This window comes from Motacilla alba, chromosome 22, assembly GCF_015832195.1.
Source record: "Motacilla alba alba isolate MOTALB_02 chromosome 22, Motacilla_alba_V1.0_pri, whole genome shotgun sequence".
Classification (NCBI taxonomy): domain Eukaryota; kingdom Metazoa; phylum Chordata; class Aves; order Passeriformes; family Motacillidae; genus Motacilla; species Motacilla alba.
This window is the reverse complement of record NC_052037.1, coordinates 1,947,120-1,970,582: the sequence shown is the minus strand read 5'-3', so window position 1 is coordinate 1,970,582 and position 23,463 is coordinate 1,947,120. Positions and strand designations below refer to the sequence as shown.

The 23,463-nt window shown below is 51.8% G+C and overlaps 3 protein-coding genes across 3 annotated transcripts in view; 2 read left to right on the top strand and 1 right to left on the bottom strand.

Moving 5' to 3' along the window:
- Positions 1-4,023, bottom strand: part of AAK1 (AP2 associated kinase 1) — a 58,003-nt gene extending 53,980 nt beyond the window's left edge. The window contains exons 1-2 of the mRNA XM_038160225.1: positions 3,732-4,023; positions 3,338-3,643 (exon numbers count right to left, since the gene is read on the bottom strand). Coding sequence (XP_038016153.1) covers positions 3,338-3,500 — 163 coding nt within the window. The 5' untranslated portion in view covers positions 3,501-3,643; positions 3,732-4,023. The remainder of the gene's footprint in view (positions 1-3,337; positions 3,644-3,731) is intronic.
- LOC119710765 (translation initiation factor IF-2-like) lies at positions 3,669-6,046 on the top strand. Its single transcript, XM_038160165.1, has 2 exons — positions 3,669-4,449; positions 5,720-6,046. The coding sequence occupies exons 1-2, from the start codon at positions 3,669-3,671 to the stop codon at positions 5,773-5,775; spliced, it is 837 nt and encodes a 278-aa protein (XP_038016093.1). The 3' UTR covers positions 5,776-6,046.
- A 6,132-nt stretch (positions 6,047-12,178) lies between these two features.
- On the top strand, positions 12,179-22,735 carry ANXA4 (annexin A4). The gene is made up of 13 exons (XM_038160446.1): positions 12,179-12,283; positions 15,498-15,553; positions 16,646-16,721; positions 17,099-17,193; positions 17,455-17,568; positions 17,716-17,806; positions 18,423-18,502; positions 18,983-19,039; positions 19,440-19,533; positions 19,998-20,093; positions 20,499-20,557; positions 20,972-21,094; positions 21,351-22,735. Exons 2-13 carry the CDS (start codon positions 15,551-15,553, stop codon positions 21,408-21,410), a joined length of 948 nt encoding a protein of 315 aa, XP_038016374.1. The 5' UTR covers positions 12,179-12,283; positions 15,498-15,550; the 3' UTR covers positions 21,411-22,735.
- The last annotated feature ends 728 nt before the right edge of the window (positions 22,736-23,463 follow it).

The window sequence follows — 23,463 nt, the reverse complement described above, 5'->3', positions numbered from 1 at the left end:
TTATTAAACCTGAATCTCTTACACACTTGAAGGGGAAAAGACCTCCAAAAAAGTACAAGTCATTTTAAAAGTAACTTTTCACAGACCTGCAGAAACGCAGCCTGTACCTTTTGCTAGAAGCAGAGCGAGACAAACAAACCCCTGCTCAAACACGTGCCCCATCAATGTTTACACACCTCGGGTCAGCTCAGCACTCTCACAATGCTGCGAGCAGAGTCACACAAAACACAGAGGCCTCAAAAATGGGACACTGGGGCAATCCCAACCTGTTTTAGCTCAGCGGTGCCTAGCGGTACTTTGCCACACACACCTCTCCCAAACTCCTCAGCAAATTCCTCATTAATGCGACATCCTTCTCAGTTCCTGCTGCTGTGACCCCCATCAAGGGACACCAGCCTCCCTGCAGCTCCAGCACGGGGTTCTGGGGTGGGGTTTTGTTGTTTTGGTTTTTCCCCTACACAGGCAGACAAGGAGCAGTATCTGATTCGATCCAATGCTGTTTTGGTTTATTTTCAGAAAGAAAACAGCAAGACAGCAGCCTGACTCAGCCCCACACTGCAAGAGCTCCTGGGCACTGACTGCAGCTCTGTGAAACACCACTCACCCCAAAAAGTAGTCACAACACCCCTCAGCCCATAGTGGGGCACTGTGTGACTGCAAACCTGGCCCTGCAGACCCCCAGGGCCAGCAGCAGCACTGCCCTTCCAACCCCAGATAATCCTTGGGCAAACTCTGGGGGAATTGTTCAAGAGCTTATTTGTGCTGTTTATATGGATTAGAGCAGGAGAGCTACGAGGACCCAACCAGGAATCAGCTATTGCAACACCCTGTTTGTAAAAGCCCCACTGATTCACCACATCCTGACACCACAACCAGCCCCTCAAATTCCTTCTGCATTATTCCCATCTACTTCCTCCCAAAAGGAAGGGATATTCCTCCCTGCCCGGGCAGCCAAGTATCCAGACAGAGGATTTTTCAGGGGTGGGGGTGCTCCTAAGCACAGCAGGCATTTTGGGGGCACTACACACGGGCCCAGAGGCACGCGGAGCCACTCGCCACCTGGCACAGGCAGTGCTGCAGCCAGGGCACACTGCTCAGCAGCAGGGTTGCTCAGCAGAATTCAGAGTGAGCAGGCACAGCTCTGACAGGCAGAGGCAAATCCCAGCACTTCAATTCCAAAACTTCTGCTCCAACTCAAGTCTCCTCCACACCATTCATCACTTCAGTGGTTCTCTCTTTCAAGGCACTTTTACACCTCATTTTTTTTCATGTTTCACAGGCTGCACCTAGACACAGGCCTCCCCAGTGCCTCCCCAAGCAAGGGGATGAGAGGTCCTTCCTTCCCAGACAGGATACTCCTCCTGCAGAGTGCTTCCCAGGGGACTTTTCCTTTTAGCAGAAACAGCCAGGAGCTGCCTCTCCAGCACTGCTGAAACACCACTGCAGACCCAGCCGAACTTCCAGACATCAGGAGCGCGGGGACCGGGCTGCCCACGAGCTCTCCAGCTGAGTCAGGGAGAAAAGGCTGGTTACCAGCACACCCAGCCACGGGCCTGCAGCGCTCCTGAGCCACACTGCTCCCCAACTGGCCCAACTTTCCTGCAGAGGAAAGGGCATTTTTACTGCTCCCAACAAAAGGTGGCAACCTGCAAACAGACACAGCGCCTTGCTCGTGTCCCTGGGAGGCTCCACTCTGCACACGGGAGGGTTTCACACTGCCCACAGCAGAGTCTCACTGGCAGGGGGACCCTGGGCAGCACCTCTCACCACAAGAACTCCCCCTGCCTCACGGGAACTGCTGCACAGGTGTGCTCAGCCTGCATGTGAGGAAGCCAGAGCTGCAGGCCATGCTCCATGCCACAGACAGAAAGCAGGAGATGCAGGGAAAAGCCCCCACAGGCAGCAGCTCCCCCAGGACACAGAGGCAGGGAGGGGAGGCTCTTCTCTCCCAGGCAATGTGGGCTCCCACCTCCACCTCTGCTGCAGCAGGAGAGCCCGGTGACACACGGCTTCGCTTCCCGGGGCAGAACCTGCCAGCACATTACTCATCAGCAAAAAAAGCCTCTGCCTTCCCATGTTACCAGGATGAGGCCATCCTGCATTAAAGAGAGACTGACAGCTTCTCAAGTTTAGCTCATGTAGGTCCTCAGCTTCCAGGGCCAAAAGGGCCTTGGAAATATCAGTCCAGGCAAACCTAGAGTGCAAATTTCAAGGGGAAAAAAAAAATCACTCTAGTTGCTAGGTAAAAGCCTGGTTTCGGTGCTCCTCTCAGCAGAACACACCAGAAACCAAGCATAAAACACAGCCACAGACCTATTTTCTTGTACACCGTGGTGATTTCTTACAAATCTGAACACAGGCAGCGTACACAGAGTCCCTTTTCCATTTTAGGGCTCTTTCTGTAAAAGCCAACACAGGTCCTCCCACTCAGCTCTCTCCCAGCAGCTCTCCTCTCCTTCACCATCAAAACAAAACACTGTTTGGACTAAATTTGCCCAGGATGCTGCGCAGGAGGCACCAGGAGCAGGTCTAAAGAGGCCAACACCTCTCTGAAGGTCGAGGCTAAGGTTACCAGGCAGAGCCATTCAGGAGGTTCCTTACAGCCCCAACAAATGAAATGTAAAATGATAGTCGGAGCAGCAGAGCTGGTTACAATTAAACAAATGCCACCAGCAGCTTGCTGCACTGCAAGGCCTGCACACGTCATGAGTTCTATAACCCCTAGGATTCATTTTTAGGTCTCTAACTGTTTTATTTGGGGGAAAAAAAAAGAAAAAAGGCGATTGGGATCACCACTTCCCCTGGCAGACACCCCACACACACAGAAACCCCCCATCCCAGGTCACAGCCAGTCCTGCTCAGCCTACCTATGTGCAAAACACAGCTACAAGGAATTTACTCCAGTGTTTTAATCCTCTCTGCTTGAGGTGGGAAAGCAGGTAACAGCTGAAGAAAGTTTAAGAGTGAAGGACACCGCTTTCTTTATTTACAGCACCTTGTTCTGCACCAAAATATTTGACAATTTCGGTTTGGGTGCTTCTTTTGGTTTTTTTAACTCCCAGTTTAGGAGAAGCGGGAAACAATTAACTTCTGAAAATCCCCCAGTTTCTAAAGCAGCCAAATCTAGCAAACCCACACTGGATTTACAGATGGGAAGACCAGACACATCATCTTACAGACACCACCGGACTGCAATTGTGCCACAGACAATGAAATATTCAGGAGTCTGGGGGTCAAGGAGGAGGCTGGGTGCCCGGGACAGCCCAAGGCCTCCGTTCCAGCCTGGGGAGGGAAAAGCAGCATCCGTCGAGCGCTCAGAAAGGCACCGGGAGCTTACCTTCCGCCAGCACCTCGTCCACGGTGACCTGGTGCCGGCCGATGCTGAAGACCCGGCCGATGTAGCCGCTGCCCGGGCCGCTGCTGCCGCCGCCGCCGCCGCTGGTGCCCGAGCCGGGCCCGGAGCCGCCCTGCTCCCGGCGCGAGTCGAAGAACTTCTTCATGTCTCAGGAGGCGGCCGTGCCGGCCGCGGGGGCCACGCCGGTGTCAGTCCCGAGCCCTCCCGGCTCCTGCCGCGGCCGCGGAGCGGGGCCCGGGGCCGCTCGCCTGGCGGGGCCGAGCCGCGCTGTCCCCCGGGGAGTCACACCTGCGAAAGCAGCGGGGATAACGGGATGGCGGCGTTACCCCCGCGGGCCCCGCCGCGAGCCCCGACCCGCAGGGACCCTGCCCGCTACCTCGCTGAGGGCGGCGGGTGCCTCCATGCGCCCCGCGGGGCCGGCGTGCGCAGCCCCACCGGGTCACGGCGGGGGCCGCCTGCCGGCAGGGCGCGGGGCCCGCATCGCTGCCTGGCGGCGTCACCGGCGACCACCGAGCCCGTCAGGGACAGGGAGCGACCCCGCCGCCGCCGCCCCCCGCCGGCCCCATCCGACCAGGAAATGGGCCGTCACAGGAAGTCCCGGATGCCGTCGGGAGCGCCGCCCCCGCGCCTCCGCCGGCTGCAGGGCCCGGCCCCGCCGCCCCGGGTTATCCCGTCCCGCTCCGCTCCGCTCCGTGCCGGGATGTCGCGTCCCAGAACGTCCCGTCCCGCGGCCCCCGGAGCGCCCCCCGCCCCACGGTGCGGCGGGAGGGGGAGCGGGGGCTCGGCGGGATGGCGGCGCCGCGCGCGGCACGCTGGGGGCGGTAGTTCCCCGTGGCCGGCGGACGGGGGGCCCTGCGGCGGTGGGGACTACAAGTCCCGGCATACCGCGCAGCTCCGGCCGGCCGGGCGCCGTGAGGGGCCTGTGGCGGAGCCCCGGGCCGGGGTCGCCCCTCAGAGCGGCGGGGGAGCGGAGGCCGCCCCGGGGCCAGCGGACGGGGCCCGGGGGCTCTGCGTCCTCCTCGCCGCGAGGGATGAGCGCAGAAATCGCGTCCGTGAGGAACTACAGCCCACATTCGGGCTTGGCATGGTGACGGGTATTTACGTTTATCTTTGAAGTAATGCGCTAAAGTCGATGGTTTTGTGATATAATAATAAAAGGCCATTGCTGTGACATCTTGGGATTAACCTGAAGCACGAGGCTTATCTTCACACAGGCTCTGCTAGCGCCTGCTTTGAGAGTCTAAGAAAAAATCCTGAGAACAGAGATATCCCAAGCCCTCAAAATGGCTTTAGTGTTTTACACCCGGTAGCTGCTTTTCTAAAACCTGTGCCTTGGATTTGCTGTTAAATTGCAGTTTCCTCCTCCTTCCTGCCTGGCAAGATGCTCCTCAGGGGCACTGCAGCTCCTCCAGAGCCCAAAGCCATTGGGTCAGGCTTTGGGAAGGTTTAGTTCAGCTCAGACCTTGGGAAACTCAGTTTAAATGCATTTTGGGTTCTTCTCAGCATTTTTTCCTCAGAAATCAGGAGATTTTCCCAGCCTTTGGCATCCAGAGCAGCCGACTCTCCTCGTGCACTATTGAAGGCCAGAGCTGGGATTTCAAACAGCAGAGGGAAATGTTAAAATGGCAAAAATTGTTTTTTCTAGAATGAAGCACCAGAACACAAAACCCAAGCAGCACTTGGCTGCCAAATTAATACCTCCATGACAGCACCACTCTCCTTCCTCCCCTCTGACTGGGATGGAAGAGGAAACCAAAGCACAGTCCCATTTTCCCAATGACTATTATTTCCTGCATCATGGTAATAACTACAGCCACCCTGCTGCCAGCCCCTGTCCCCAGGGTAAGCCAGGCCTGGTTGCTTTGGGGTGCATTTGACAAAAATGTTTACCCTTCACACAGCCCTTGGCCTTGCTTTGGTTAGCTTCCAGCAATGCCAGTGAGATTGGATCAGCCTGTTGTAGATGGGTCTAATTGGGCTTTTCCTCCCAGTGTTTGAAGATTTTTAAGATGCATCTGGCTCTGAGAACAGGCAGGTAGAGTTGCTGGTGGTAACATTTAGCAATAGATCTGACAGCACATCACTCCCATCGTTTTTCTGCTGAGCCACCCTGCCTCTTCACTGTGGGTATTGCTACACCTCTTCCACCATCCTTGTCCTCAGCAGGTCTTAAATGTGTGGGCTCACAAGCCCACCCTGCAGACCCCAAAGTCTTCCTCTGACCACCTTTAACACCTGTGATTTGCAGGGTGGCTCCTGGCTGCGCCTCATTTCCAAGTGCACCCCAAGTCCACGCAGCTGGAGCTGCAGTGGTGGCAGCAGGCAGCCAGCACACGTGTGCAAACAGTCCTTTTTCATTTGCAGGCTTCAATCTGCGTGGAACACGCTTGGCTGTGCTTTGGGGCTCTGTGGTGAATTAGCTGCCAGTGCTCAGTACAGAAGGTTCACGTGCCCTTTGGAATAAATACGGGCTGAGTAAAGTCTCAGTTGCTTCTATCCATTATCTTAAATTATTTGTTACATTTCTCTAACCTGTGAAAATCCCCAGGCATCTCTCAAGACAGGTAAAACACCCAGTGCAGAAACTGGGTCCCATCACTGGGGATTTCTGGGGACTCTGCAGAACTGAACCATTTCCAAGGAAATTGGGCATCTCTGTACAGTACAGGGAAATGACTCATTTCCAGCTAAAGAAGATAAAAGCCACTGCATGCAGAGAGCTGCAGATGCACTGCTGAGCCTCCTCCCTGGCTCCGAGAGGGCTTTTTTTAACCGCACCTGCAGTGCAATGCAGGGAGTGTCAGACCCACGCGCGGCTGGGGGCTCTGATGTTCGGCCCACGGGCGCACAGACCCCACCCGTGACCATTTTGGGGAGCCAGAGCACAGCGGGAGCCATCCCCGGCTGCTGAGGATACTCTTTATTCCAGAAGGCACAGGGCTCGGCTGCGCTGCTGCAATCCCAGTGACCTTCACAGGGATCAGAGGCAGCTGAGCCTGAAAGCTCCAAGTGAAAAAGCTGCCCCGTGGCCACAGCACGGACAGGGCCTGGTGCTTCTCTCATGTCAGAACTGCTCCAAAGTGCTCCCAGGCTTGTCCTGCCGCAGAGAGGAACCTCTGACTAATGCACTCAGTCCTAAACACTGAATTTTAAGCTGCTGAAATCCCATGAGGCGAGGTTTAAAATATCCGAGTGTGGTCAGCAGAGCTGCTTCCCTGCGCTTTGTCTCCCTGATCCCTGCTCCTCTTGCGCTGCTCAGAAAATGCATTCAAATCCCCAGGAAGAAGCACATTAATACAGCTGCATCCCTCTTCATCAAACTTTCCAGACAGCTCAGCATTTTCTAAATAAAAACACAGGCCTGGGCAGGTTTCCTGCGGCCCCCGAAAGGCGAGGGCACACTGGCCCCTTCTGGAGAGCTCGGGGAGCCGCAGCGACGGAGAGCAGAGCTGGCACAGCTTCCTGTGCTTGCTGTCACTTAACCGGCCGCGGGAAACACAGCCACGGTCACATTTTCCTGAATTCACCGCATAATCATGAGGTCTTAATCACGCGGTAATGTTTATCGTGATAAGGATGTTGGGAGAGCCCTTTTTACAGAGTGATAGGGGTGGCCGTTTCAAAGTAAGGGAGGGGATGTTCAGATTAGATATCAGAAAGGAATTGTTCCCTGTGAAGGTGCCAGGCCCTGGCACAGGGTGCCCAGAGCAGCTGGGGCTGCCCCTGGATCCCTGGCAGTGCCCAAGGCCAGGCTGGACAGGGCTGGGAGCAGCCTGGAATAGTGGAAGGTGTCCCTGCCCATGGAGGTTGGAACAAGATGAGCTTTAAGGTCCCTCCCAACACAATGCATTCCACAACCCTATGTCTCTTTAAATATACATTTACTGCAAAAAAAACCTCTGTTAAGCTTCTCACCAGCAAGGAATAGAGCCGCTGTTCTATCCATCTCTCTGCCTGTGATTTTCTGGATTTCAGGGATTTCTTTCTGAGTGCACAGCAGTGGCCCCCAAACACTATTAGTATGACCAGAAAAACCATCACTGATCTCCATCACCCCCAAGAAAACGTCAGTTCTCAAGCACACTATCATGGAGCTGGGCTTTACTGGGTTCAGAGCTGTGCAGAGGAACAAAACCACTCCAGAACTCAGATCTGTATTTCACGTGTTCAAGAACTGGAAGCTTCCATCCCCTGGGTGCTCCTGTTTGCCCTCGCAGGACATCCTCACTGCTCCAGCGATGGCTCTGCTTCCTGTGGCTGGCAGCCAATCTTCCATCCACAGCAGTGGCACTCCCAGCAATAATGGGGCTGATTGAGCTCTGCAGGCTCGCCCGCGTGGGATGCAAGGGCCTGGAGTGACCCTGTGCACAGCCAGGGCATGGACACTGCGTGGGACAGGGCCGTGTTTCTCAAGGAGCGTGACTGTGCACCACAGCCCTGCTCTGTCCCTTAAAGCAGCTGCTACACTAAGGGAAGTTTGCGGCTTGGCTTCTCCCTGAGAAGGGATTTATCAGCTGTGTTTCCAGTGTCAGGATCCTGTTGGGGCTCCTCCTGCCCTGAGCTACCTCCCCCGGCTCTGCCCCCAGCCTTTGCTCACTTCTGTTTAGGTGCAGGGTCAGGAAAAGCCATCCTGAGCTGGGCAGTCATGGCTCTGTTTCCATCCCCTGGAGCTGGGCCATGGCCAAATTACAGAGCAGCTAAGTAAGATTAAACTACATGGAGGCAGATATTAATTAAGAAAAAGCGAAAGCTACTCGTTTCCTCTTCAGAACGATATGTATGCTAATTAAAGTAAACATTCCTTAAGCCCCCTCCCTCTCCCGAGGTTTTTGCTGACTCCTGCTCCCCTTCGGATGGATTCAGGTCACAGGCAGCCAGCAAAGCCTTCAGACCACCGATGGCCTGGACTGCTTGCATTCCCTGCTGCTCATAGCTTTAGTGAATCCAAGAACACAGCAGACTGGGCCCACAGCCAAGTGCAGCCTTCAGTGTCTCCGTGGGAGAAAGGCAGAGTGGGTGGGCATCTCCGAGGCAGTGTCAGCACAGCATATGCTGGGGGACAGCAGTGTGGAGAGCCCCCCGCCGCCGAGATGCTGCCAGAGCTGTCAGCGTGAGGAGCTGTGAGAGCGGCTGGGATCCCCTCCTGAGTGCCTGCCTGCAGAGCACGAGCATCCCCACCTTGAGGACCTGGTGATTGAGAGCATCCCCACCTTGAGAGCATCCCCACCTTGAGGACCTGGTGACTGAGAGCATCCCCACCTTGAGAACCTGGTGACTGAGAGCATCCCCACCTTGAGAGCCTGGTGACTGAGAGCATCCCCACCTTGAGAGCATCCCCACCTTGAGAACCTGGTGACTGAGAGCATCCCCACCTTGAGAACCTGGTGATTGAAGCACACTTGAAAGGGGAATTGGACTCCTGGCTGTCTCATCCTCGCTGTGCTCATGCTGTCTCCCCTTACAGCTCATTGTCTCAGCCATGTGGGCTCCCCCGTGTCCAAGTGGTCTCTTGCTTTAAAGGCATCTTGGGTTACAGGAATTTTCTCAAATCATTTGTGCTCCCCAGTTCCTTCTTGGCCTTGTGTGACACTTATGTTTATGTAATCTACCCAGAGAGCCTTTGACTCGCATAGCAGTGCTGCTATGCTGTGCTCAGGGTTCTAAATCCTGCCTGGATTGCTAAAAGGGAGAGTGCTGCGCATTCCCCTGATAATGCTGAGTGCACAAGCAGTGTTTCTAGTGGTTATGCAGAGCTAAGAACACTCCAATTTCTTATGTGAGTTGGAATAGTTCCGTTTTCCCACTCACATAAGCACTGCTTACCTAGGTCTGGGAGTGCTTCATCTTCCTTCCTCTCTTTGTTTTAAAAAGAGCTCTGCTCAATCCTGGATCAACAGCTCCAGGCTGCCTCTTCCTAAGGCCTTCCCCAAAGCACCTCTTCCCAAAACACCTCAGACTTGTGGCTGTTTCACCTTCCACAGTGCTGAGCAGCAGGTAAGGGCACACCCTGGCTTAAGGGGCAGAAGTGCCCCTGGATGTCTGCAGGGAGCCCTAACAACTGCAGTTCACTTTGGGACTATTGTGACATTAATACACAGCATGAGAATTTACCCTCTGACAAGCACGCAGAACCCAGTGCTTTGGAAAAGCAAGGGCTGGTTTCCAGCCTCCACCCTACCTTCGGGTACTGCTGCTATGGAGACAACACTGACTGAGCTACAGCATCCAACACACTCCCACAGCCCTTGTGCAACCCTTAAATAACCCCATTTTCAGGGGCTGCTTGCAAGCTGCCAGTGCTCAGGTATGAAAATGAGCGCTTCCCTTGTGAACCTCCTAAAAACACTGGCTTAATCCCTAAAGGGCCAGATTCTGCCCCTCTCTTGGTGAATGGCTTCATCAGTGTCAGAATTTGGAGCTCAGTGAGTGAGGGACGCTGCTCCTCTAGAGCTAAAGGCAGGTACCTGCTGATGAAAGGACACTCTGACGATCTCTCCTCCTAGCACAAGGCTCCTTTGCTCTCTGAGATGCAAATTTAAAAGGTCAGGTCCTTCGGGCAAAAACAAATGCTGCCATTTTCTAGAGGTTCAGCTCTGTTCTCATTGTGGGACTGAAGAAATACCCCTACCTAAAGGGCTGCTGCTTGAGCCCAAGTTATTTACTTCATGCACACTGCCCTCCCTGCTTTTCTGGGACCTTTCATTTCCATTAGGTCTTTTGTAGATGGGAGAGCAGCAAGATGGAATGGGAATAGAAAGCACGTGTGTAACTGAGTAAAGTCTGGGGGGTTGAGAGCTTTAAACCAAGGGTGGTTAAAATAATGGACAGGACAAATGAATTATCTGTGAACAGATGAGCAACGCTCTCTGTCACTGCACGGAGAGGGACTGTGGCTTTTGTCCCTCGCTGTCCCTCTTTTGATGCAAGGACAGCAAAGCCACGCCAGCCAGTGATACCCTTCGGCTGGAGACACTGGAGAATAAGCATAGCCTTTGCATCCTTTCAGAGATGAAGACAAAGCTGAAAGTTGAGCAGACCCTGCACAAAGGACCCCTGGAGAGACAAAGCTTTGTCACCTGAACCTTGTCTAGGAAAACACAGTGACAACCCTTCCCCTCCTGAAGGGAGCAGCTCCTGTAGCAAGGTAGAGCAGGGTTCCTTAAACCCCCTGTCACTCTATCCGCCTTCCAGAGAAGCTCAGACAACTCTCAGCATGCTCAGAAGCTTTTGTGCCTTTCTGTTTTCCTTTCTGATCCAAATAATCGTGACTGAATCAGATGGCTTTGGAGCCAGCACCCGTAACCAGCCATGATTCCAGGGAGCTTGGCTGTGGGATGTGTCAGGATCTGGCTGCTGAATGGACCACACTTACATGACTAATTCCAGGTGGCTAAAAACCTACACACAAACACTTGGTAACTTCAAGTATTCCTCCTACTTGGTGCCTCTCCCAGGGGGAAAGAAAAGGTTAAATTGTGAAAATAATGAATGGGAGGATTGCTGCAATATTTAACTAATTTGTAAAGAAAATTAATAACGTGGTATTAAATAATTACTCTTGCATATACCAGTGATTGCAGTGACAGAGCCTTCCAGTCCTGGGGGCTGAAGAGACTGGGAAGCAAACAGAAGGATGAAAATACACAGGCTAAAAAAATCACTGGCAACCTAAGATGGAGAAACACAGCAGTTCTGCTGGGGGATTAAAACGGGCCCAGAGCAGGGACTGCTGACGCCAGAAGAAGGGCTGAGAATGGAAACTTTCACAGATGTAGCAAAGAGAAAAGTTTCTGCTTAGCAACAGTTTAAATGTGCTGCTCCACACTGAATCCTGGGCAGGGTCAAGTGCCAGATTTTGCAAGGAAAGAGGCTCTGCAGTGCAAAAGGAGAGGGCTTGAGGCTTGAACCTGGTTTTTCTGCTCCCCTGGTCCATCCCCTTGCATCAGCAGTAGGTGCTGGGCTCTGTGGAGCTGTTTTGGGAGCTGAGCTGCAGCAGGAGCTGCAATAAATAACCCAGCCAGACATGCTCACTGAGGCACAGCCTGCCCGCATCCAGGCTGCTAAATTTAGGCACCTTCCAGCAAAGGAGCATGGGCAAAGAGGCACAGGGATGAGACAGAGCTGTCCTGTGAGCTGGAAAACACCGAGAGGCTTGGTTTGCCCGTGATAATAACAGCATGTTTGGCATCAGAGGAGACCAAAGGTCCTGAGGATAAACACTGGAAGACAAGATACCTCTATGGCAAGGCAGATTTCCCTCTGCCAGCCTTGATCGTGTCCATGGCTGACCCAGCAGGGTCACAGCGAGGTAAAACTGAAGTCCCTCTGCCTGAAGGGTTTCGACTTGAGGGCACTGCCATTTATCGGGGCAAAAGGAATAATCGTTATGCAAAGAACCACCCTAACTGAAATCATGGCTGTTTGCAATGCAGAGTTCTTAGACAAGGATGAGGATGCTGAACAGCCAGAGAGGTGCTGTGGGAGCACAGGAGGCACGATCCAGATCAGAAACGCCCACAAACAACACCGGGGCAGGAGCAGGACTTCTTGCTCGAGGGTGTTGCTGCCCGTGTGCCCCACGCCGCCCCTCGCTCCCCCCTCGGGCGTGCCCTGCTGCAGGCAGGAGTGAGAGACCAGAGCCCGCAGGCAGAGCCGCTCTGCTCCCGGGGACTTCGGCAGGGAATGCCGTCCCAGCCTGCCAGCCCCCCAAAAGTGCAGTCTGGGGTGACATCCCAAACGTGCGGAGTGAGCGAGGCTTCCCGGGAACTTCTCCCTGCTCTGGATCGCAGCCAGCCGCTCCGGGATGGGCAGGGCAGGGCTGGAGCTCCCGCACGTCACTGCCGCGTGTCGCCAGGGCGGGGACACCGCCACCCAGCACAGCCCGCAGAGCTCTCCCCATCCGTGCCGGGGACCCGCGCGGGACAGCAGGTGAGTGCCAGGCGTGCCCTTGGCACGGGGCCGGGGCTGCGGGGCTGCAGGAGCCGGGGCCGGTGCCGATCCCCGCTCTCCAGCGCCGGGAGCGGCAGCCCCGGGCTGGGCGATGCCGGCGGCGCGGGGCAGCCCGGCCTGCGCTGAGCAAGGACGGGGGCAGTTTGGGATGGAGGAAGGGCTGGCCTTTCCCGGGCACAGGGAGGGCGGGTTTTGGTCCCTTTTGGTTCCAGGGCTGGCACGTCCTGGCCGCTGGAGCGCCGAGGGCACGGCCCGGGGGGCGCGCACAGGCTGAACGAGGCGCACGGGGCTGTAAGAATCATGGGTTTATTCCCTCAGAGGCCAGTGGCCAGATAAAGGTCATTGTGTGGGAGGCGCTGGGGTACCTCAGCTGTCTCGGGGCTCGTGGCAGACGGGAGGGAGATCCTTTCCTGGGCTGCGAGCTCGGAGGCAGTGGCCCTGCGGGCAGCCCAGCCCCAGCCCGGGCAGCCGGGGCGCGGCCAGGGCTGCATCCCGCACAGCGGCAGAGCTGGCCGCCACCGAGCTCTGGAAAAGCTGATCCGGCGCTGGGTGTGGGCTGTGTTTGGCTAAACGTGCACCCCGTGAGGGAACTCGTCCGACAGGTCCAGTGTTTGCCGCGCAAGGAAAAGGGTCACAAAGTGGTGGGTTTCTATCCAGAGCCCAGGTGTAGGACTGGCAACACTGCGAGCTCACATGGGAGGGGAAAAGTCCAGTGTTTACATCCTCTTAAGCTGTTGGAACTTTCCTTGGTGGTTCGTTTGTGCGTGCTCTGAGCATAGTCAGGAAAACCTGACTGTGTGCAAGCCTAAACTTGAACTGGCCAGCACATGTGATAGCGTCAGCACTTTCCTGATAAATCAAGTTTATTCAGCTTTTAGAGGATGTTTGATATGGACTTTAAACTGGCTGTTTAGCTGATAAAGCCTGCCAGGGAAAGATCATCCATGGAAAAAAAATCGAGTAATGGAAGGGATGCCTCCTACACTTGCACTCTGTCACCTGGGCACAGTGTTTTGAGCTTGCTCTCTGCCAGGTTTATTGTACCAGGCCTTTATTCTGAGGTGAAGCAAATAACATCAGGAGCACAGCACTGGCTGGCTGACTCTTGCATGCACAGTTTAATTCTTCAAAACACAGAGGGAAGTATTGTTCCTGTCCTGAAGCTGTTTTCCCCTGATTGCTGCACACCAGGAATTGTGTTAAGCTGCTGAGCGCTGGCAAATCTGCTGAGCAATTCCCTCTCTCTCTCTGCTTGCCAAGGGGTGGCTTAGGAGAGTTCCATTCATCGAAAGCCCCAGCATGAGCAGCCCCTGCAGACCCCTTCAGCTGTGACAGGGCTACAGGGGCCACTGCCAGACAGCCTGGCTGAACTGCTGAGCTCTCCCACTGTAACCTCAGCAGCTCCTTCTCACACAGCAACGCACCAGGAACAAACCAGCACCTGCAGACTGGGCAGTGGCTTTGCACTGCTGCCTTCCCAGCGCTCTGCTCTTCCCATTCCCAGTGGTGTTCCCAGGATGAAGAAATCAGTCTGCAGTCAATACTCAGGGTGGTATTTCTGCTGTTAATGGATGTTGCGAGAGGATTTGCCCTGAGTGCAGTACATGCAGCCTCTCCTCATGCTTTGGTTTCCTTCTGACAGCTCAGAATTTCTCTGCTTTCCTTTCCCTTGCTACTGACCTTTATTTTGCCCTCTAATTGACTTGCTCAACCAGCCTGTCTGATATTCCTGCTTCTGTGTACCAACAGCTCCATCACAAACACAGCAGTGAAATTTGGAGCCTTCATTTAGTGTCTGACTAAAGCAAATAAAATTGGCTTTTTGTTTCTGTAAAAAGATTAGAGAAGAGCAGAGGTGACTTCTCCAAGGTCTAGGTCGTTTCTGATCAGGATGGAATTTATGATCAGATAGAGAGGAAGCAAACTCAACACTAATAATTGCTGTATGTTGCCTGATTGCAGAGGGTGTAGTAAGGTAGAGGTGCACCCGGGAGTGCCTGTCCATGGCAAGTGCCACACAGAGTTAAGTGGCCTGAGCAGCTCGCCCTGTGCATTCCAGGGCTGCGGGAGTCATGTGGAGCAGGAGCAAACACACTCCTGGTCTTGCACAACTGCCTGGACTCGTGGATAGCAGCCAGTAAGCACCACGAGGAGAATCAGGGAGAGATGTCATTCACTGCTGGCACCTCTGCTTCCTCTTCAGGGCTTTAATGAGAGAACTCGCTCTATGATTTACATTTGGTGGGTGGGCTTGACTTGCTGTCACTGTGTTTGCATCATTTGAATTTATTTTTTATTTAATTCAACCCTACTGTATGTCGGTATCTCTTTGACTCTGCCTTTCCTAACTCCTCTGCTGGGATGGACTTGGGCTGTGGGGAAGTGAACCTTGTCCTGGTACGTGGCATCCTGTCAAGGGATCAGGGACTCAGGAAAATTTGGGTGTGTTCATGCAAAGGCTCTCTGACTGCAAACGAAATTGTGAACAGAACTAATATCCCTGGGCAGATGGCAAGGAAGCTGTGGGGTTTTTCGAGGGTTTTGTCAGTTAGAACGACAGCCCTGCAAGGAAGGACACAGTGCCCCAAATGGAGAGGAAGTTGAATATAAAATATTTTATTAAAATATTAAGAGGGAAAGTAATGCTCCTGCCCAGTGCTCAAGTGAGGTTATCCTTTGTGTGCTCACCTACACCACGGTGTCTCTGCCTCCCAGGCAGGATCCATGAAGGGTTAGGGCTGTGTGGGCAATCTCACCCTGCTCACCCTCACCCTGCTCACCCTCAGGCTCTCACCTGCCAAGGTCAAAGCCAGGCATTTTGGAGAACATGGGAATCAAGTCTGTTTTCTTTGCTCCAGGGCAACACTGTCTTCTTCTCCTTGTAGCCTCAGCCAGGCTGTCACATAGGCAAGAGAAGAATCATTAAATTACCTGTGCTAATCGCCTGTGTGTCCACCACATCCCTCCCAGCCTGGCCCTGGCCCTGTGCTGTCGTGGTCCAGCCTTTGCTCAGCACAAAGCAGGGCTGGACACTCTGGGAAGCTGCCCTGGGCGTTCACTCGGGCTGCTCAGTCCTGCTTTATCCTCAAAGAATTAGATGGTTACTTAACCAGCCTCATTAACCTTCGAGGGAAGGTGTATTCTATTAATGATTTGCTAGAAAACTAACACTCCCTGTGTTTTATTACTACAGCTGTCTCAGTGCCCTGGACACAGACAATAACAGATTGACCAGATCCCAGCAGGATGGTGAGTGAGTGTGTTTGCTGTGCCAGGCTGTGCCAAGCCTTTGCTCTGACCTGATAAACGTGGGGAGTGGAGCTCAGATAAGAGCACAGCAGGAAGGACACTCTCACTGTCTGTCCCTTCAAGGGGGTAGATTTATCACTTCTTTCTGCTTCCTCATTGTAGAGGAGAATGACCCACACATACAGGCTTTTGCCTTTGGGGAGTTAATGGAAAACCAGATCAGATATTCAAATAATTCAAAGAACATTAATTTCTCCAGATAAACTTCCTAGGCATACTGTTCTTTGCAGGTTGAGCCTACAAGGCAGCCATTTCTACGGCTGTCATTACAGAATCTTGGAATGGTTTGGGTTGAAAGGAAACTTAAACATCATCCACTTCCATCTCCAGCCATGGGCAGGGACATCTCCCACTGTCCCAGGCTGCTCCAAGCCCCATCCAGCCAGACCTGGAACACTTCCAGGGACAGAGGAACACTTTTCTGCCCATTGAATGTTAAGTGGTACTTTTACCACTGATGATTTTCTTGGGAACATGAAGAGCTTTGCAAGAAAAGTGTATTTCCCCAGAAATTGCACTAGAGCAGAGGCAGGAGAAACCTGTTTGTGAATCAGCATTTCAGGTAAAACACTGCACTTCCTGGTGTGATATTTAACAGAATGATGGTCCTTGACTGCTCTTAGAGAAGTCAGGAATGGGGCTCTGCTGGGAACAGCTTCTTCCGTGATTTACATGGAAAGCTGCTGGGAAGAAGCTGCACTGAACAGAGATGTCAGGCTGTGTGCCCTTATCTAACTGGAGAGCAGATACTGCATGGGCAGCCACATTAAGATATTTTCTCCTTTCAGCTGAGTCCCTGTAGCTTATTTCTTAGGTGGCTGGAAGTCCTTCTGGAACAAACCATTTCATTTTTGGAATGGATGGAACCTGGTGTGAAATCACTCATGTTTGGAGGGTAGACTTTACTTGCTGTCACTTTCTAAAAGAGATGTTTGCATCTTTTGAAGTGTCTTTTTTTTTTTAAATTCACCTCTACTCTGTGAATGTCTGACTTTGTGACTGCTTTTCATAACTCCTCTCCTTTGTCTTTAGGCAACAGTCAAGGGTGTCTCAGCTTTCAGTGCTGAGCAAGAAGCACAGGCACTAAGGAAGGCCATGAAGGGGCTTGGTAAGTTATCTCCCTCCACTGTTAACCCTTCTTTTTCAGCTCTGCCAGTTGGGAAGGTTTTCACTGGTGGTTTTTTGGAGGGGAAGTTCAGCCATTTGCATCACCTCCCTGCCCTCTGAGGGCACTGGAGGGAGTTGGGCAACTTGAGCCCCACTGGAAACCCAAGCCTTGGCCACAAAAACATCTTCAGTCAGGCTCTTGTTCTCTCTGGCCGTGGTGTGGTGCTGCTGGGCTGAGGCACTCGTGCACACATGAGACCCAGGTTGTGCAAGGATGTGCGTGAGGCTGTGTGGCCAATGGCACACCCTGGGCAAGGCCAGAGCAGGCCCCTGGTTCTGGTACAAGCAGCTTGACTGGTTTTCTTCGGTTCCTTCCAGGCACAGATGAAGATGCCATCATTGAGACCTTGACCAAACTGAACGTTTCCCAACGTCAGCAAGTTCTGATCACCTACAAAAGCACTATTGGCAGGGTAGGTGCTCTTCAGAGATCAGTGCCTGTGCCTCTCACTGGGGGACGGGGACTTCTTTGGGTTGTACCACTCGGGTGAAATGGGAAGAACATCCCAGGCTCCCCAAGAGCATGACTGGCACTGAGCACGAGCTTTCCTTGGCCAAGTTTTTTTTTCTTGTTCGCTTCAGAGTAACTGTTCATCCAAGAAAAGTGCTGAACGAGTTCTTCCTCTTCTCAAAGGCCGTGCCTTTTTCTCCTTTTTTCTCTTTCTGCCTTCTAGGATTTGATTGATGACTTGAAGTCTGAGCTGAGTGGGAATTTTGAAAGGGTGATCATTGGTTTGATGACTCCTACCACCATGTATGACGTGCATGAACTGAGGAGGGCTCTGAAGGTTTGGAAATCCTTTTTTACGTTGCATGATTTATGGTCAATTCAGAATGCAATGCCATAATTGGATATTAAGTATTAATTTCTTATTAAGCCACACCTAATAAACCAAAGTGCTAGCTGTCACAGTGCCGTGTCTGTGGTTCCCTAGGGAGCAGGGACAGATGAAGGCTGCCTGATTGAAATCCTGGCTTCTCGCACCAACGCGGAGATTCGGCACATCAACGAGAACTACAAACTGCGTATGTAGCACGCTCTGCAATTGCTCACTGCCTCAGCAGCCCCCGTGTGTGTGCAGAGGCAGGAGAAGGGTCTGCCAGCACCAAGGACCACAATTACACCCAGAAACTGGCGTAACGTAGTGGGGTGGGGTGGTTATGTCTGTCAGCTGGAGGTCTATGCGTGGTGGATCTTCTGCCAGTTTTATCCTGGCCGTGCTTCTGAATTTTGCCCTGTACCACTCAATATGATGGCTGGATTGCTGTGATGAAAGCCAAGAAGGTCAAGGGCATCCTGGCTTGTCCTAGTCACAGTGTGGCCAGCAGGACATGCCTGTCCCCTGTGCTGCACTGCTGAGGCAATTCAAATCCTGGGGACAGTTTAGGATGGCTGTTAGAAAAAGGTTCTTCACCCAGAGGGTGGCTGGGCACCGGAACAGGCTCCCTGTGGTCACAGCAGCAATCCTGATGGAGCTCAAGGAGCGTTTGGACAACGTTCTTGGGCACATGCTGGGACTCCTGGGGATGGTTCTATGCAGAGCTGGACTTGGTGATGCTGGTGGGTCCCTTCCCAGTCAGCAAATCCTGTGATTCTGTGAGCTGTTAGTAACAGATCTGCCCTGTGTGTGTGCCCTGGCAGAGTATGGCTCCACCCTGGAGGACGACATTGTCTCTGACACATCCTCCATGTTCCGCAGGGTCCTCGTGTCCCTCGCCACGGTGAGTGCAGGGCAGGGAAGTACCAGGGGTGAACATCTGCTGGACATCTCTCACTCATTTCTTGTCTCAAACTTTGCACACAGATGCACACTTTGTGAGCCTTCTGTCAGGCTTTGAGAATTTTCTATAAATCCATTTCCCACAGAGGTGCTTCAGGCTGCTTCAGGTGCTTCAGGTGCTTCAGGCTGGCTGCTGTTTCACCTCCCTTGCATTTCACCTTCACCCCAGCTTCTGCAGGGAGAGCAGCCTCACTCTGCCACGCCTTGATGCCATATGCTCTTTTTAATAAAGGGATGGCCGCTTGTTTCAAAAGAAAGAACAATCACATTTGAATCATGTTTGGCTGTATTTGTAACCCATTACTCAATGTTAGGAATCCCATTGTACATCTCCAGTAATGGTTTTGAGTGGGGAATTTGCAGGACATACTTCCATTAGTTGCTCTGTTGAAATGAGTTTTTCATCCTTGTATTGCTGCAGGGTAACAGAGATGAGGGAACGTTTGTGGATGAAACCCTTGCTCAACAAGATGCTCAGGTGTGTAGCAATTTGCTTCCTGGGAAGGACTGTCTGGGTTTGTATGTGTGCTGTGTGGTGAATCCCTGCTGTTTGTAGACCTCTTTTTCTCAATGTAGATGAGTAAACCTGAAGCTGTGCGAGTCAGCAGTGCCCCAGGCGAAGACTTGATTGGATATTAGGAAGTATTTTTCCCCCAGAAGAGTTGTCCAGCTCTGGCACAGGCTGTCCAGGGCAGGGGTGGAGTCCCCATCCCTGAGGGGATTCAACAGCCATGTGAACGTGGCAGTTGGGGACATGAGCCAGTGGTGAACTCAATGACCTCAGAGGGCTTTTCCAACCCCAATGGTTCTATGAAGTAAAAATCTCATTCTGTACACCTGGTGTTCTCAATTATCCCCACTTTGTCCATGTCTTCCAGTGCCTGTATGAAGCTGGGGAGAAGAAATGGGGAACAGATGAGGTGCAGTTCATGTCCATCCTCTGCACAAGGAACAGGTGCCACCTGCTCAGAGGTAGGACCTCTCTGCTCTCCTGGGTTTTTTCCCTGGTTTGAGGACAGTACTTTTGTAGGAGCTTTGTACTTGTTCATTTACTGGTTGTGATCCCTTCCTGAGACAAGAGACATTCTCAGGGCCAGTTGATTCAAAATGGGAGCTGAGTAAAACACCCATACAACTTCCTCCAGCCTGTGAATTGGAGATAATGAAGTGTGACTCCCAGGGGACAGAGCTGAGCATGGAAACTGTCTGCATTAAATAGCAGTTCTGGAAAATCCTTGCAGCAGCGGTAGGCTAATTAGCAAGACAGCTAATTAAAATGAATTATTTCTGAGGGGCAGCCCTGATTTAGCTTACAATGTCAGGGTAATGGTGCAGTGTTTGTTCAGGCTATGAGGAGCTTGATCTTGCAAAGCGATCCTCGGGGCTTACACACTGGAGCAGCTCACTTGGCTCTTTTATCCAACTCTTCCTCCTAGTTTTTGATGTGTACAGAGTGATTGCTAATAAGGACATCACAGACAGCATTAAATCCGAGATGTCAGGAGACCTTGAGGATGCCTTGTTAGCTGTGGGTGAGTTCCCTGCTTTTAATCTTTGTCTACAAACTAATTAAATAATTAAGGATACTGTCTCTTGCCCTGACTGCACAGCTTCAGGAGGCACATTCTTTTTCACTGTTTTACAAGCCACAGTGGTTTATTCTTTGCAGATGCAAAGACCTGGTAAGAAGACTCTGTGCTTTATACTTCTCTGCCAAGAGATGCTTTGGCAGATGACAGCCTTAAAAATATTTTATTGCTGTTCACCGGGCATGGAGACATCAATTGACAGCAGGTCCCTGACTCTGGATGTCTGCACTTTTGAGTTGCATTTTTACAAAATAAACATCTGCACTGAGAAAGTGCTGGGAGGGTTTGGAAGACTTTATCCTTCAGTGTTTATTGTTTTTAATCATTTTGCTCTTGTCTCTCTTACAGTAAAGTGCATGAGGAATAAACCTGCTTATTTTGCTGAAAGATTGTACAAATCCATGAAGGTAAAGAGAATTTGCTGTTTTCCCCCCTGCCTCTCCATGCTTAAGTCAATAGCATGACAGCAATTAGAGAAAAAGAAACTGTGTTAATTGGGGGGAAAAAGAAAGAAATCTGAGGTTTTCTGTGGAGCTCTTTTCCTTCAGAAGCTCAGGGGTTTTGTGTGGAGCTCTTTTCCTTCAGGAAGCTCAGGGGTTTTCTGTGTAGCTCTTTTCCTTCAGAAGCTCAGGGGTTTTCTGTGGAGCTCTTTTCCTTCGGAAGCTCAGGGTTTTTCTGTGGAGCTCTTTTCCCTCAGGAAGCTCAGAGCTGCTAATGCATGCCTGCATTAATGCCAAAATGGAGTGGATTGCACGGAAGGCCAGAGCTCAGGCCTGTCCCTGTGTGTCCCCAGCCTGTGCAGCTCTGTTGTGTCCCCTCAGGGCCTGGGCACCGATGACAGCACGCTGATCCGGGTGATGGTGTCCCGTGCTGAGGTAGACATGCTCTACATCAGGAGGGAGTTCCTGGCCATGTATGGAAAATCACTCCACTCCTTCATTAAGGTGAGCTCGGAGTCTTGCACACACCTGGGTTTGCTAAGCAGCACCAAGGAGACCCTCAAAACAACTTTTGGCTATTTTAGAGGAGGTGAAATCAAGGAAACTTTACATTTATGTACTGAAAACCTTCCTGAATGTCCTTGGTTATTAAGTTGTCAAAGAGGACACAAACACTGCAACAAGTCATTTATGCTGAAAGGAATCCTGCTTTCCACAGAGCTGTAAAACTAATGGTGTTCCTTTTTTCTGCTCTCTCTAGGGAGACTGCTCAGGGGACTACAGGAAGGTTCTGCTCAGGCTGTGTGGTGGGGAGGATTAAAGGAGGCCTGGGGAGCCTGCTGGGTGATGGGAAGCAGCTGATCACAGAACAGTTTCGGTTGGAAAGGATCTTTAAGATCATCGAGCCCAATCACGATAAAGATTTCTTCCTTTTATTTTTTTTCCCCCAAATGCCTTATTAATTACTCTAATTATTGACTTAGGTTAGTTCATGCTCTGGTTAGATAGTGGCCATTCTGGCTGACCCTTTTGATACACTTTGATGCTTGGATCACCCGTTTGCCTACTAACTGGGCTGGTGAAGCCCACCTAACACAGAATGCTGGAACCAAAGGTATAAAAGTGGTTTCCTGAGCAGCTGCCCCTCTGCTGTCGTGCTCACCAGCAAAAGGCATCAACTAAAGCAAACCTGAGAGTGAGAGGCTGCACAGGGAAAAGCCAACCTCATCGGTACACGGGGACTGCAGAACACGGCTTTGCTCCAGTTTTCCAGTAGAATTAAAACACTAAGAAACCAAATATTTAAATACAGATTTGCATATTAACTTGCCTCTGTTAGTGTGGAGCATTAACAGCCTGGCTGTGCTGTGTGTACATGTTGCCTGTGAGTGGGGAATTGTCACTGGTGACATGAGAAAAACCTTCTTCTGCCCTGGTCGGAGCAGCCCTGTGGTTTTGGTCTGTCTGCTGGATCATGGAAATATAAATAATGTGGGTTATGTTATAAACCCTGCTCTGGATCAAGTGATGTCATTGGAATGGTGCCTTTTAAAGAATGACCTGTCCCCAAAACCCCACCTCACCAGCCTGGTGCTGGGGCAGCTCCCCAGATTTTCCTGGGACACACATCTCCCCACACTGACTGACAGCTGCCCCATGTCTCAGTCCCAAAAGGGACCCGTGTTTGTGCCTGGGCCTCTCGTGGATGTCCCCATCAGCCTCTGGGAGAGCCTTCTCCCCCAGACCCTACACACTGTTCACTGTTTTCCCAAAAATGGGACTCTGCTTTGGCTCAGCAATTGATTTTTTACCGCTGGTGAATAAAGGATCAGCCTGAGGCTGCACTGGCAAAGCTCCGGCGCTGAGGTGGCTGCACCCCAATTCCATCCTCATTTCCCTCTGAAACAGCAGCTCCTCCAGGCTGCTGCTGGCTGGAGTGTGAGATACCTCTGCGGCCTCCAATAACATCATTTTCTTTCTCTTTCTCTGGGCTGCCGGTGCACACACATTCCTGAGTTTGGCCGGCAGAGGAGGCAGAGCTTTCATCCAGCTCTTCCGAGGGGGAGAAGCCCAGCTCGGCACAGCAGAGGTGCTGCCCGCGGTGGGTTTCAGAGTTGGGAAATGAATAAAGAACTTGGTTCTGTACTTCCCGTCGCCATGGTGTGTTCTGGGAGGGGACACGGCAAGAACTTGTTTCGTCCCGAGCTCCGGATGGGGAGGCGCTGCAGCGCTGCTCCTCTCGCTAATTCGGGGGCGTTTTCAGTCCTGGTGTCCTTCTCCCCCGGTAAGGGCTTTCCAGCGCACAGACTCAGCCTCCGCCTCTTCTTCATCTTCTGGATCCTGGAAATTGTCCTTTGGTCCGTACATCCTCCAGTCCAGGTGTCCAACCTCAGCAACGCATTTCTCTCCCAGGCTTCGTTCACTGCGCTCCATCAGAGTTTGTTTATGTTTCAGGAAGTTTCAGTCATTTTCCCAAGCTGTATTTCTACAAAAGCACCTTACGGGAACTTTGCTAAACGCTGGCTAGGAGCAGTTTAAGAATAAATAAATAAATAAATAAATAAATAAATAAATAAATAAATGTAGTAAATGTATGTATCTATATACACACATATATGTGTGTGCGTGTGTGTATTTGTATATATGTGTAGTGCTGTACTTTTATATATATATACATAATATATAAATATTATAATATAATAAATTATATATATTTATAATATATAAAGATATATTTAGATATATTTCTTAATATATTATATATATAAGAAATAGATATATTTCTTAATATTTCTTTTATATATAGTACATATATGTATATATACACACATATGTATGTGTGTGTGTATATGCATATATGTACATCTATGTAG

What these genes read in the sequence shown, in the direction of transcription:
- ANXA4 (XM_038160446.1), top strand. An exon ending in CAACGAGAACTACAAACTGC is followed by an intron (nt 17,807 to 18,422) that starts GTATGTAGCACG and finishes GTGCCCTGGCAG; the next exon opens with AGTATGGCTCCACCCTGGAG. An exon ending in TTGCTCAACAAGATGCTCAG is followed by an intron (nt 19,040 to 19,439) that starts GTGTGTAGCAAT and finishes CATGTCTTCCAG; the next exon opens with TGCCTGTATGAAGCTGGGGA.
- LOC119710765 (XM_038160165.1), top strand. Translation starts at nt 3,669, where the DNA reads ATGGCGGCGTTACCCCCGCGGGCCCCGCCGCGAGCCCCGACCCGCAGG. An exon ending in CGGGCTTGGCATGGTGACGG is followed by an intron (nt 4,450 to 5,719) that starts GTATTTACGTTT and finishes TTTCATTTGCAG; the next exon opens with GCTTCAATCTGCGTGGAACA.